The following is a 12,623-nucleotide window of genomic DNA, read 5'->3' as shown; positions in this document are numbered from 1 at the left end:
GAAGTGATGATGGTGAAGTGATGAAGGTGAAGTGATGATGGTGAAGTGATGAAGGTGAAGTGATGAAGGTGAAGTGATGATGGTGAAGTGATGAAGGTGAAGTGATGAAGATGAAGTGATGACTTAGCATGCTAACATTAGCTAATAGTCAGTATAGTCAACCTGAGGCTGAATGAATGTTTTTACTTCTGCAGGTATTTAGTGTTGGACACGTTGACTTGATTATGACCCTAAATGAAAAGTTAGAGGATCAATAAAGTTATTACAGTTCATCCTGCGGGGACCATGAATAAAGAACTGCAGTTCATCCTGTGGGGACCATGAATAAAGAACTACAGTTCATCCTGTGGGGACCATGAATAAAGAACTACAGTTCATCCTGTGGGGACCATGAATAAAGAACTACAGTTCATCCTGTGGGCACCATGAATAAAGAACTACAGTTCATCCTGCAGGGACCATGAATAAAGAACTACAGTTCATCCTGTGGGCACCATGAATAAAGAACTACAGTTCATCCTGTGGGCACCATGAATAAAGAACTACAGTTCATCCTGCAGGGACCATGAATAAAGAACTACAGTTCATCCTGTGGGCACCATGAATAAAGAACTACAGTTCATCCTGTGGGCACCATGAATAAAGAACTACAGTTCATCCTGTGGGCACCATGAATAAAGAACTACAGTTCATCCTGTGCGGACCATGAATAAAGAACTAGAGTTCATCCTGCGGGGACCATGAATAAAGAACTGCAGTTCATCCTGTGGGGACCATGAATAAAGAACTACAGTTCATCCTGTGGGGACCATGAATAAAGAACTACAGTTCATCCTGTGGGCACCATGAATAAAGAACTAGAGTTCATCCTGTGGGCACCATGAATAAAGAACTACAGTTCATCCTGTGGGCACCATGAATAAAGAACTACAGTTCATCCTGTGGGCACCATGAATAAATAACTACAGTTCATCCTGTGGGCACCATGAATAAAGAACTGCAGTTCATCCTGTGGGGACCATGAATAAAGAACTACAGTTCATCCTGTGGGGACCATGAATAAAGAACTACAGTTCATCCTGTGGGCACCATGAATAAAGAACTACAGTTCATCCTGCGGGGACCATGAATAAAGAACTGCAGTCCATCTCACGGTGGCACTAGAGCAAAAGTCAGAGGATCAACAACGTCTGTAGGGTTCATCCTCTGGGGAACATGAATGTATTGTAATCAAATGTTTGCATTGTTATACAACTTTTATTTCACCTGAACCATTTAAAATAAATACATAAAGAAACAAACTGTGCTCAGCTAAAGTCAAGTGGCCTCTTTGACTCAGATACAGTTTAGTGTAGTCATACAGAAGAAGTGATGTCACTGCTGGAGGTGATGTCACAATAAAAGCCCAGCGTTACTCAAAGAGATGATGTTTCTTCATCCCGATGACACACAGAGTTCAGTGTCACAACACTCCACATGAGACGTTAAAAAACACAGAAACACCGTTAAAAACACGGGGATTTATTTTAAAGTCTTGTTGAATTTTAAACCTGATGAGTTTGTTGTCTGTTGGAATCATCGGAGGGAAAGTTCTTTGTGTTCGCACAAGAAAATAAATAAACATTGACAGGCTTTTACTTTGAAATTACATAACGCTTGTGGATTTCCCCGCTCGAGTTTTGCAGTGTGTGTTTCCCTCTCTGGCGTCCCGGTGACCTCGTTGCTTTAAGGCGCATCGCCACAACATCGCCGAACTTTGACCTTTGTTACATCTCCAGGAGAACTGTTGCAGCGACTATCCTGATACAACAATGTGTATTAGTAAATAAACAAACAAATAGGTTCATACATTGCCATACATTGAGGAACTTTTTAACTGGTTATGAAACAGTCTCAGTTTAAAACTGACGCCAGACTGAAGGTTACGGGTTCGAATCCCGCCTGTGGCATCTATGCTAAACCTGCTGAGGACTTCTTCAGAAGAGCTTCCTTCCCTTCTCTGTTTCTCAAGCTTGTGCTGAACTAGTTCATATTTAAAGGAGGTTATTTAGGGTTAAGGTAACCTTTAGGGTTAGGGTTAGAGACATTTAGGGTTAGGGACCTTTAGGGTTAGGGTTAGAGACCTTTAGGGTTAGGGACCTTTAGGGTTAGGGTTAGAGACTTTTAGGGTTAGGGACCTTTAGGGTTAGGGTTAGAGACCTTTAGGGTTAGGGTTAGGGACCTTTAGGGTTAGGGTTAGAGACCTTTAGGGTTAGGGTTAGAGACCTTTAGGGTTAGGGTTAGAGACTTTTAGGGTTAGGGACCTTTAGGGTTAGGGACCTTTGGGGTTAGGGTTAGAGACCTTTAGTGTTAGGGTTAGGGACCTTTAGGGTTAGGGTTATGGTTAGAGACCTTTAGGATACAAATGGCACAAAGTTACAGACAGAACATGTTGAGAGAAACACGTAAAAGTAATACGTTTAAAAATCAACGTGACCAACAATGAACTCATAGATATCACCAGGAAACTTCTCCAGTTGATTCCTGACATTAAGTCGATTCATTTTAGTTTTACAAGTTTTCTGAAATGTTATGTTTAAACATGCAAATGAGGCGTGATCTAATTCAATAAGATCACGGCCCAAAGAACTAAGATGGTGACGACCAAAACCAGTTGAGTTGAGTTTAACTGTGGGGACAGAAAGCAGTCCTGAACCAGACCCCCCATCAATAATGAGATAAAACCTTCAGTGCTTCATAAACCACAGAGGTAGATGAGTTGACTGACAGGAAGCCGGTGTAAAGACCTCCGATGTGGACTGATGTGTAAAGACCTCCGATGTGGACTGATGTGGTCTCAAAAGAGGCTTCTGGGTTTTCCATAATGAGAACTAACAGCAGTCAGGACTCACGTGTGTTCATTCCAGATGCATTCATGAATGTAGTCACGTGATCCGCTCATGCTCCATCAGGCCCACACTTCTTCACCGGTCCTTCCTCAGCCTGGAGGAGGAGACGAGGTTCTTCTCGTGATGTCTGAGCGACAGCGGTCGGTGTTTCCTCACCGAGCTGTTATCAACAGCAACACACTGAATGAGTCACTCAGAGGACCAGAGGACCGGAGGTCAGAGATACTTTATCTGGACTCACTCAGAGGATCAGCTACAAACACCATGACGAGTTCACGAGGAACACGTACGACTGCAGTAGAAGTACTAATACCACCCTGTAAACATATGGTCTCACGGTGTTCTTATGTTGGGTTGTCTGTTGTCGTGGTCTCATGGTGTTCTTATGTTAGGTTGTCTGTTGTCGTGGTCTCATGGTGTTCTTATGTTGGGTTGTCTGTTGTCGTGGTCTCACAGTGTTCTTATGTTGGGTTGTCTGTTGTCGTGGTCTCGCGGTGTTATTGTGTTGGGTTGTCTGTTGTCGTGGTCTCACGGTGTTCTTATGTTGGGTTGTCTGTTGTCGTGGTCTCGCGGTGTTATTGTGTTGGGTTGTCTGTTGTCGTGGTCTCACGGTGTGCTTGTGTTGGGTTGTCTGTTGTCGTGGTCTCGCGGTGTTCTTGTGTTGGGTTGTCTGTTGTCGTGGTCTTGCGGTGTTCTTGTGTTGGGTTGTCTGTTGTCGTGGTCTCGCGGTGTTCTTGTGTTGGGTTGTCTGTTGTCGTGGTCTCACGGTGTTCTTGTGTTGGGTTGTCTGTTGTCATGGTCTCACTGTGTTCTTGTGTTGGGTTGTCGTGGTCTCGCGGTGTTCTTGTGTTGGGTTGTCTGTTGTCGTGGTCTCGTGGTGTTCTTGTGTTGGGTTGTCTGTTGTCATGGTCTCACGGTGTTCTTGTGTTGGGTTGTCGTGGTCTCGCGGTGTTCTTGTGTTGGGTTGTCTGTTGTCGTGGTCTCGTGGTGTTCTTGTGTTGGGTTGTCTGTTGTCATGGTCTCCCGGTGTTCTTGTGTTGGGTTGTCTGTTGTCGTGGTCTCACGGCGTTCTTGTGTTGCGTTGTCTGTTGTCGTGGTCTCGCGGTGTTCTTGTGTTGGGTTGTCTGTTGTCGTGGTCTCGCGGTGTTCTTGTGTTGGGTTGTCTGTTGTCGGGGTCTCACGGTGTTCTTGTGTTGGTTTGTCTGTTGTCGTGGTCTCGCGGTGTTCTTGTGTTGGGTTGTCTGTTGTCGTGGTCTCGCGGTGTTCTTGTGTTGGTTTGTCTGTTGTCGTGGTCTCGCGGTGTTCTTATGTTGGGTTGTCTGTTGTCGGGGTCTCGCGGTGTTCTTGTGTTGGGTTGTCTGTTGTTGTGGTCTCACAGTGTTCTTGTGTTGGGTTGTCTGTTGTCGTGGTCTCGCGGTGTTCTTGTGTTGGGTTGTCTGTTGTCGTGGTCTCACGGTGTTCTTGTGTTGCGTTGTCTGTTGTCGGGGTCTCGCGGTGTTCTTGTGTTGGGTTGTCTGTTGTCGTGGTCTCGCGGTGTTGCAGCGTTTGTGTCCCGTCTGGTATGTGCGGCGTGTTTAGCGCTCACATGGGTTCTGTGTGAACGGAGCACAGAGGTGAGCGGCTCTCTGCTTCCCTTTGAGAAGGAGTGGGAGGTGAGTTTACATTCGTAACAATTCAAAGGTTGCCTTAACAATTGTCGGATGTATGACTGTGCACCTGAATGTTGCTCCACCCGGCCGGGCCCCTGGGTGTTCCCTCACCACACAAATACTTCAAATACTTAACATACTTCTCTAATCCTGGATCTATAGCTCTGAGGCTAAATGAGCCGCGGGGGACGTAAGTCATTCACAGATGTGTTACTCATCAAACATACAGAAATGTTCTCACAGCTGAACCACACATTCTCATTTCATTGCACAAAGAGTGACAGCTGTATGTGGCAATGACACAAATTGATTGCATGTTATATTATGAATGATGTTATACTTCAGGTATGGTTTTCAGCCCAGAGTTAAATACAGAAGAGTCGGTCACCGGTGAAGTGAGAAGTTGTTTAAAACCAGCTCTCAGTCACACGCTGTCTCGACAGGAATGTCTGTAATGCTGCTGCTTCTGGTTCACACGGTGCAACAGTTCAACACGGCAATCTGACCTGGAAACTTGAATTAGCACTTTGAAAATTTGGCAAAACTGCGTCACTGAACCGTCGATGACCTGAACAGAATATCTGAATGTTGAACTAAATAGTTCGTCATTTAACTGAGCTGCTGAAGTCACAGACAAAGATAAAAGACACCAATGAGGACATGTATCGACTCATCCACCCATCCGTGGACGGACGACTGAAAGGGCCTACTGGGCCCCTGGGTTGGGGGCCCCTGGGCCTGAATCTCTGTTTGAAGTTACTGCCAACATCTCTAGTTGGGGAGTTACAACGAGATGCAAAACCAGCACAAAGACATGCAACACGATCACACAGTTACACAAACGGTCTACAAAGAGAAGCATAATGACAACAAAGAGATGAAAACAAAAAGGACATGAAACGACCACGAAGACGCGAAACAACCACGAAGACGCGAGATGACCACGAAGACGCGAGACGACCCCGAAGACGCGAAACGACCACGAAGACGCGAGATGACCACGAAGACGCGAGACGGCCACGAAGACGCGAGACGGCCACGAAGACGCGAGACGACCACGAAGACGCGAGACGGCCACGAAGACGCGAGACGACCACGAAGACGCGAGACGACCACGAAGACGCGAGACGACCACGAAGACGCGAGACGACCACGAAGACGCGAAACGACCACGAAGACGCGAGACGACCACGAAGACGCGAGACGACCACGAAGACGCGAGACGACCACGAAGACGCGAAACGACCACGAAGACGCGAGACGACCACGAAGACGCGAAACGACCACGAAGACGCGAGACGACCACGAAGACGCGAAACGACCACGAAGACACGAGACGACCACGAAGACACGGAACGACCACGAAGACACGAGACGACCACGAAGACACGAGACGACCACGAAGTTCTACAAAGACATGCTCAACAATGACAGAGATGCTAAAATGACCACGATGAGACACAAAACAACTACAATGAGATGCAAAACGATCAGAAATGTGTCTGTGATGAGATCTCTCATCTTCTTTTCTTGATGACTTGTTGTTCTTCACATCTTCTATCAGAACGTTCCGCAGGTTCAGTGAAGGTTGAATCTCACTTTACCAGAACTTGAAACTTTCCTCGGCTACAGTTTCAACCTCCAACAGTTCGTCATGCTGCTGGTGTGATTTAGGACTTTTACTTAGGGAGCCGTCATGTTTCATCATGATTTATTACAGATGCATTGTGGGGGATTTTCTGCTCTCATGAAGATATGATTCAGGTTCAAAGATCACCGGTAGCTTAGGTTTGTTGGGCAATCCTGACTTTTTCAGCTTCCAGTCTGATGCAGCCGGGGAATCTCCCGTCAAATGTTTCCTCCTTCCGTCCTCCATTTCCTCCGCTTTGTCCTCCCCCGCTCTCACTCCCTCTTCTTCTTCTTCTTCTCTCAGGTTTCAGCTGCGGTCCTCCAGCGTCCCTCCCTTCCTCCTCTCCTGCCAGAGATGAGTCACTGTGTTGGTATGTGGAGAAAGAAAAGGAGGAGGTGGAGAGGTGGAGAGGTGGAGGAGGTGTGGAGAGAGAGTGAAACCTTCTCTTTGTCCTCTCCACCCTCGAGCACCTTCCATGGAAATGCAGAAGAAAAAGAACCCGTTCACTTCTGTCCTCTCTCCTCTATCTCAGGTCGACATTTAAGTCTTAAACTAAAGTCAACAGGACTAAAGAATAGTTTAATACAACGCTGCTTTAAGAGACCTCAGGAAGAGAACTGTAGTTGTTATTGATTGATTGACTTGATACCTTTAAAGCTTTACGGCTCATAATGAACCAGACGCACTGAGATGAATCGCTGTACATTTACAGTGCATTTAAAACAGTAACTTACTGTATTTCATAATAACTTTAACTTACAGTTAAATATTCATGCTTTGCATGTAAATTAACAGTTAATGGGGTTTTGGAACACAGATGTTTGTAATGTTATTTATCTTACAAAGTCAGCTGTATAAACTGTTGAGGTCAAGTAGTATTGTTCAGGAGTATAGTTTATGAGTTCTTGTGTTTTCTACTTTTTTGTGCAGGAATTAAATGCAAAAGTAGCATTTTTTTATTGTCCTTGTAAATAAACGGTAACATGCTGGGATGCACTGTTATTCTACATCACATACTGTAATCCAGTACACAGTAAGATACTGTTAAATTACAATAGGTGCACTGTAAAACAACAGTAAAATACTGTCTTCTCTGCTGCAAGTATCATACTGTTATTATAATATATTATACTGTTTAGAGTGCAGCTCTCAGCGAGACGTGCATCGTCTCAACCTGATGTGTTTGATGGACATCACAACGCTTCAAACAAACAGTAAAATCTGTGACTCCTCCACATCCGCTACACCTCCAGGTCAGGAGATGAAGGAAACACAACCTGTGTGTGTGTGCGTGTGTGCGTGCGTGTGTGCGTGTGTGTGTGTGTGCGTGTGTGTGTGTGTGTGTGTGTGTGTTTACCAGTGAGATAACATGGATGAAGTGTTTAGAGTGACGGCTTACAGTGTTTAAAGAACCGTCACGCTAGCAAGCTGAGCAGAGAGTTTCCACTGAGGTCTACAGTGTGTGTGTGTGTGTGTGTGAGTGTGTGTGTGTGTGTGTGTGTGTGTGTGTGTGTGAGTGTGTGTGTGTGTGTGTGTGTGTGCGGGTGGCGACAACAACCACAACTTCCGATTGTTATCAGTTGGTTGAGGTCACCTCTAGCATTAATAAAATACTTCCTTCAATACAAACACTGTTTACTACACGTGTGTGTGCTTAGTGTGTACTTGCTCTCATGTCCTCTTGATGGCTGGTTGCATACATGAGGTTAAAGCACTCATAATGATATGAGTGTTATTAGTACAGCAGCACATCATTACTGTAGAACATGATGACGGTGGATCATGATGAGAACACAGAGAATCACACACTATTGACCTTCACTGCTTCAGTTGATTGAATGTCTGATTATGAATAATACACACACTGATCCGCCCATGAACAGATTCTCACACACACACACATTCAAACTAGTTCTATATGGTAATCTACATATACATGTATATACACATATATAGTAGGCTACATGATACATGAGGGCATACAGTACATATGTCCTCATGTTAATGAGTATCATTAGATCCTCGTTGGGCTTGTTTTTATTGTTATTCTGAAGAGTTGAGATCATTATTGTCGCTGTAGATCTCATTGGATGATGCATCATGAAGTCTACTGCCAGCAGCACATAAAGACATGTCATGTGATTGGTTGGGGTGATGAGGCATTAAAATGAGGTGATACATTTTCAACACTGACGCATTGAACGTGTCTGATGTGTTGCTGTGCTTCCTGTCTGGTCCTCTCAGCGGTGCCGGTGTTATATTTTGCCGTGATTTCGGTCTTGAAATCCTCATATGCGTTCATGATCATCTCCTGCTCGTCAGCGGAGTAAAAAGCGGCTCTTTCTGTGACTTTATTTGACATTGTACTGTTAGAACATCATGGTTTCGGTGATCCACGCTTCCCCCTTTTGACGTAGGACGAGCACGCGCAATCATCCTGATCCCGATCGTCTGGTTCCAATTAACGAGACAGTTTGAGAGGATCAGCCTCAGAGAAACCGAGACAGCCTGACTTCAATCATATCGTTGATTTAGGCTGCTAACAGGACATTTGATCGACTTTGCTGAACCACTTACGTGGAACGGGGCCCTGGTCTCATGCATCATATTATTATTGATGTGATTATGAAGCAGGAAGTTGAAAGTCTGCTAACAGTAACAGTGTTTCCGTAACAGCACCTCTGTGGTTATTTGAACCCAAACGACCATCTGTTCCTGAACCTAGCTAAGTATTTTACCATCTGCTCTTAAAGCTCACTAAGTATTTTACCATCTGCTCTTAAAGCTCACCAAGTATTTTACCATCTGCTCTTAAAGCTCACTAAGTATTTTACCATCTGCTCTTAAAGCTCACTAAGTATTTTACCATCTGTTCTTAAAGCTCACCAAGTATTTTACCATCTGCACTTAAAGCTCACTAAGTATTTTACCATCTGCTCTTAAAGCTCACTAAGTATTTTACCATTTGTTCTTAAAGGTCACTAAGTATTTTACCATCTGCTCTTAAAGCTCACTAAGTATTTTACCATCTGCTCTTAAAGCTCACTAAGTATTTTACCATCTGTTCTTAAAGCTCACCAAGTATTTTACCATCTGCACTTAAAGCTCACTAAGTATTTTACCATCTGCTCTTAAAGCTCACTAAGTATTTTACCATTTGTTCTTAAAGCTCACTAAGTATTTTACCATCTGCTCTTAAAGCTCACTAAGTATTTTACCATCTGTTCTTAAAGCTCACCAAGTATTTTACCATCTGCTCTTAAAGCTCACTAAGTATTTTACCATCTGCTCTTAAAGCTCACTAAGTATTTTACCATCTGCTCTTAAAGCTCACTAAGTATTCAATCACGTGCATTTCATTCATCATGAATACAAAGAGCAGCTCTTTCATTGAAGGAATGCAGCAGACGTTGAACCCATTAAATACTGGAGGCCATGAACACAACAGTCTCAGTCCTCAGACGCAGCGGCAGCTGAACGTCCTCGTGTTTCTTCTCTCTGAAGCCGTACGCGAGTCAGCGTGACAGCAGACTGTGAGTCACAGCGCTATCGCTGAGGTCGGCGGTTCACCGGATAACAGCTCTCGTGTTCACAGCTCGGTGAGGTCACTCCGCTCCTCTGACCTCGGCTGGACGTCTACCCACAATGCTTTGGGTGTCGTCCAACGCAAACACACATCTGGAGATCAGGACTCATCACAATGTTTACAGAATCTCCTGGTGACCAAACATCTCTGTGATGTTCCTTCTTTCATGAAGCGGTTCGTTCTGCTGAAGTTTGTTTCTTTACACATTTAATGCAGAGTTTAAAGAACGACGTTTGACTCAGAACAAAGAGGATCGATTCACATTCTGCTTTAGTTCCTGAATACGTTTCACATCAAATACACATCTGCAGTTTGTTCTTCTTTCGAACAGATGTGAGTCATTATTCAAGCTGTCACACAGAAAGAACAATATCTACAACAGGATAATCATAGATGTCCCTGCATGGACTCATAGAAGCTGAAGCAGGTGATGTGTTGGTGTGTTTGTTCTCTCAGTCACTCACAGATATTAAAAACATCTTTAAAGAGATCTCCTCCACTGTCTCCTCACCTGTCTCCTCCACTGTCTCCTCACCTGTCTCCTCACCTGTCACCTCACCTGTCTCCTCCACTGTCTCCTCCACTGTCTCCTCCACTGTCTCCCCGCCTGTCTCCCCGCCTGTATCCTCACCTGTCTCCTCACCTGTCTCCTCACCTGTCTCCTCACCTGTCTCCTCCACTGTCTCCTCCACTGTCTCCTCGCCTGTCTCCTCGCCTGTCTCCTCGCCTGTCTCCTCACCTGTCTCCTCCAATGTCTCCTCCACTGTCTCCTCGCCTGTCTCCTCGCCTGTCTCCTCCACTGTCTCCTGAAACCTCCATCATCACGGCCACACCTTCTCTGTGAGGTAATGCAGGAGTTAAGTCGTCATGACAACAGTCTGCAGGGACACCTGAACTACTCACCAGTGATGTAACAACGAGCTGCTGACTCAGCAACTCCACCTTTTACAAGTGGAAAAAAGGAAAGTGAGTCTGCAGAAGTTGATGCTGAGTATTATATAGATATATATGTGTGTATTATATGTGTATTATATAGATATATATGTGTGTATTATATGTGTATTATATATATATATATGTGTATTATATATATATGTATGTTGTTATATGAGTAGCATCGCTGCAGTATAAACTCACAGCGTTCATGAACCTTCTCTCTCTGCATCATCACGTGACTCGCTGTCGGCTTCATGCTGCTGTTCTGCAGTCATACAGATGTTCACATGGAGCGGATCAGCTCCAGGTCTCCAGAGTTAAAGATGCAGGTGCATGCTGGGTAAAGACCTGTGACGCTTTCTGCAGAGATGATGAGCCAAATATATAAAAAGCTCTGAGCGCGACATGAAGTTCATTAAAGTTCATTAAAGTGTTGCATTAAAGTTCAAACAAGACGTGCTTGACATCTTTAGGTCTTAAATAGATAATAAATATAATAATATGCTGCATGCAGACGTCTTGATTATGATCCAATGAATTCTGCAGAAACATCCATCAACACAACATTCAGAAGAACGAGGCAGCAAACAGGAACTTCTTTCTGACATTTTTTATTCTTTAAATTATTAATCAATAAATAGCAAATATAATAAATAACGAAATAAGACATTCAGACAACAGACAGTGTCCGTTTCTGCTCGTTCAAGTGACAGTTTTATAAACATGTAAAACATCCAGTGAGAGTGCAGTCAGTGTGTAAATCACACTGCAGAGTTCAAGTTTTCTTTCCTTCAAGTTTCAGTGTTCATAGTTCTTTCCTTCCTTCTTTCCTTCCGGTTCCAGACCGTGTCCTCCCCCGCTGGCAGGGAGGAGAAGCAGCCGGCGCATGGAGCTCTCTGCCCGGCCGTGCCTCGCTGCGCACCGCTGATCTCCAGCAGCTGCGCGGGATCAACTCCAGCGCGTTTCACGGTGGATCCCGGAGGCACTGGAGTCCTAGACGAGGAGCTCAGTCCCGGGTGTCTCAGCTGTCGCTACCCGCTGTGCGGTGGACCAGCAGAGCCGCCGTGTTTAGCTCTCCATGGCGCCCTGCTGGAACCAGCTGCTCCCGGTCTCCTCTCAACCGAAGGAGCCACCGTGCAGCGCTCAGATCTTCGGTGTGGCCGACAGGAGCTCGGATCCGGGGCCGAGGTCCGTGAGCTGCTGCTGCGGCTCCTCCGCGGGCTGGTGGTGGAAGGGGAAGCACTGGTAGTCGCTGACGGAGACCGGCCCGTCTGCGCTGCCCGGCAGCGTGTCGGCGCAGGGCTCCTCGGTGTAGATCTGCCACAGCACCACCAGACACAGGACGAGCAGCCAGCGCTTGGCCGGGCTCTTCTCCGGCGGCGGAAGGTGCATGCGGACCTTCGCCGGGTACATCACGCGGGTGCAGCGCTTCCTCGGCCGGATCGGCGCGTAAGAGAGCAGCGCGGTGGCCTGAGCCGGCACCCGCTCGAAGGTGAAGACCTCGGGCTCCGTGTTGCGGGTCGCCAGCCGGGAGAAGCCGAAGCTCTCCTGCTGCACCGTCACAGTCACGCTGTTTGATCGCGAGTACATTTCTCTTTCTCTCGGTTTTCGTGTTTCTGTCTCAGGTTCCAGAAAGTCGGATCAGTGTGGGACGGCGCGCAGCTCTCGCTTTATATCTTCATGTTCTGGAGACGCCCACACAGCAGGCCACTCCCACACAGCAGGCCACTCCCTGACCGCCAGCTTGTTGCTCAAGGAGGGAAAAGAACCGGAAGATTTGCATGTTTGAGGTTTGATCCCGGAGCAGCGGGCTGCGGTGGAGCTGAATCATCGCGGTTTGGTCCAATAATTACCCTGAGCAGGGAGGACAGGTCCATAGAGGACGAGAGCATTCCTCATGCAACGCATGACATAATCACATAACACCACAACAG

The 12,623-nt window shown here is 46.0% G+C and overlaps 1 protein-coding gene across 1 annotated transcript; it reads right to left on the bottom strand.

Moving 5' to 3' along the window:
* Window positions 1-11,293: 11,293 nt before the first annotated feature.
* ier3 (immediate early response 3) lies at window positions 11,294-12,319 on the bottom strand. The gene has a single exon (XM_079270028.1). It carries the CDS (start codon window positions 12,277-12,279, stop codon window positions 11,833-11,835), a length of 447 nt encoding a protein of 148 aa, XP_079126154.1. The 5' UTR covers window positions 12,280-12,319; the 3' UTR covers window positions 11,294-11,832.
* Between the last annotated feature and the right edge of the window lie 304 nt (window positions 12,320-12,623).

The sequence above is a fragment of the Melanostigma gelatinosum genome, assembly GCF_949748355.1.
Source record: "Melanostigma gelatinosum genome assembly, chromosome: 6".
NCBI classification, from domain to species: domain Eukaryota; kingdom Metazoa; phylum Chordata; class Actinopteri; order Perciformes; family Zoarcidae; genus Melanostigma; species Melanostigma gelatinosum.
Note: the sequence above shows the minus strand (reverse complement) of the source record. Positions and strands in the feature narration are given on the sequence as shown.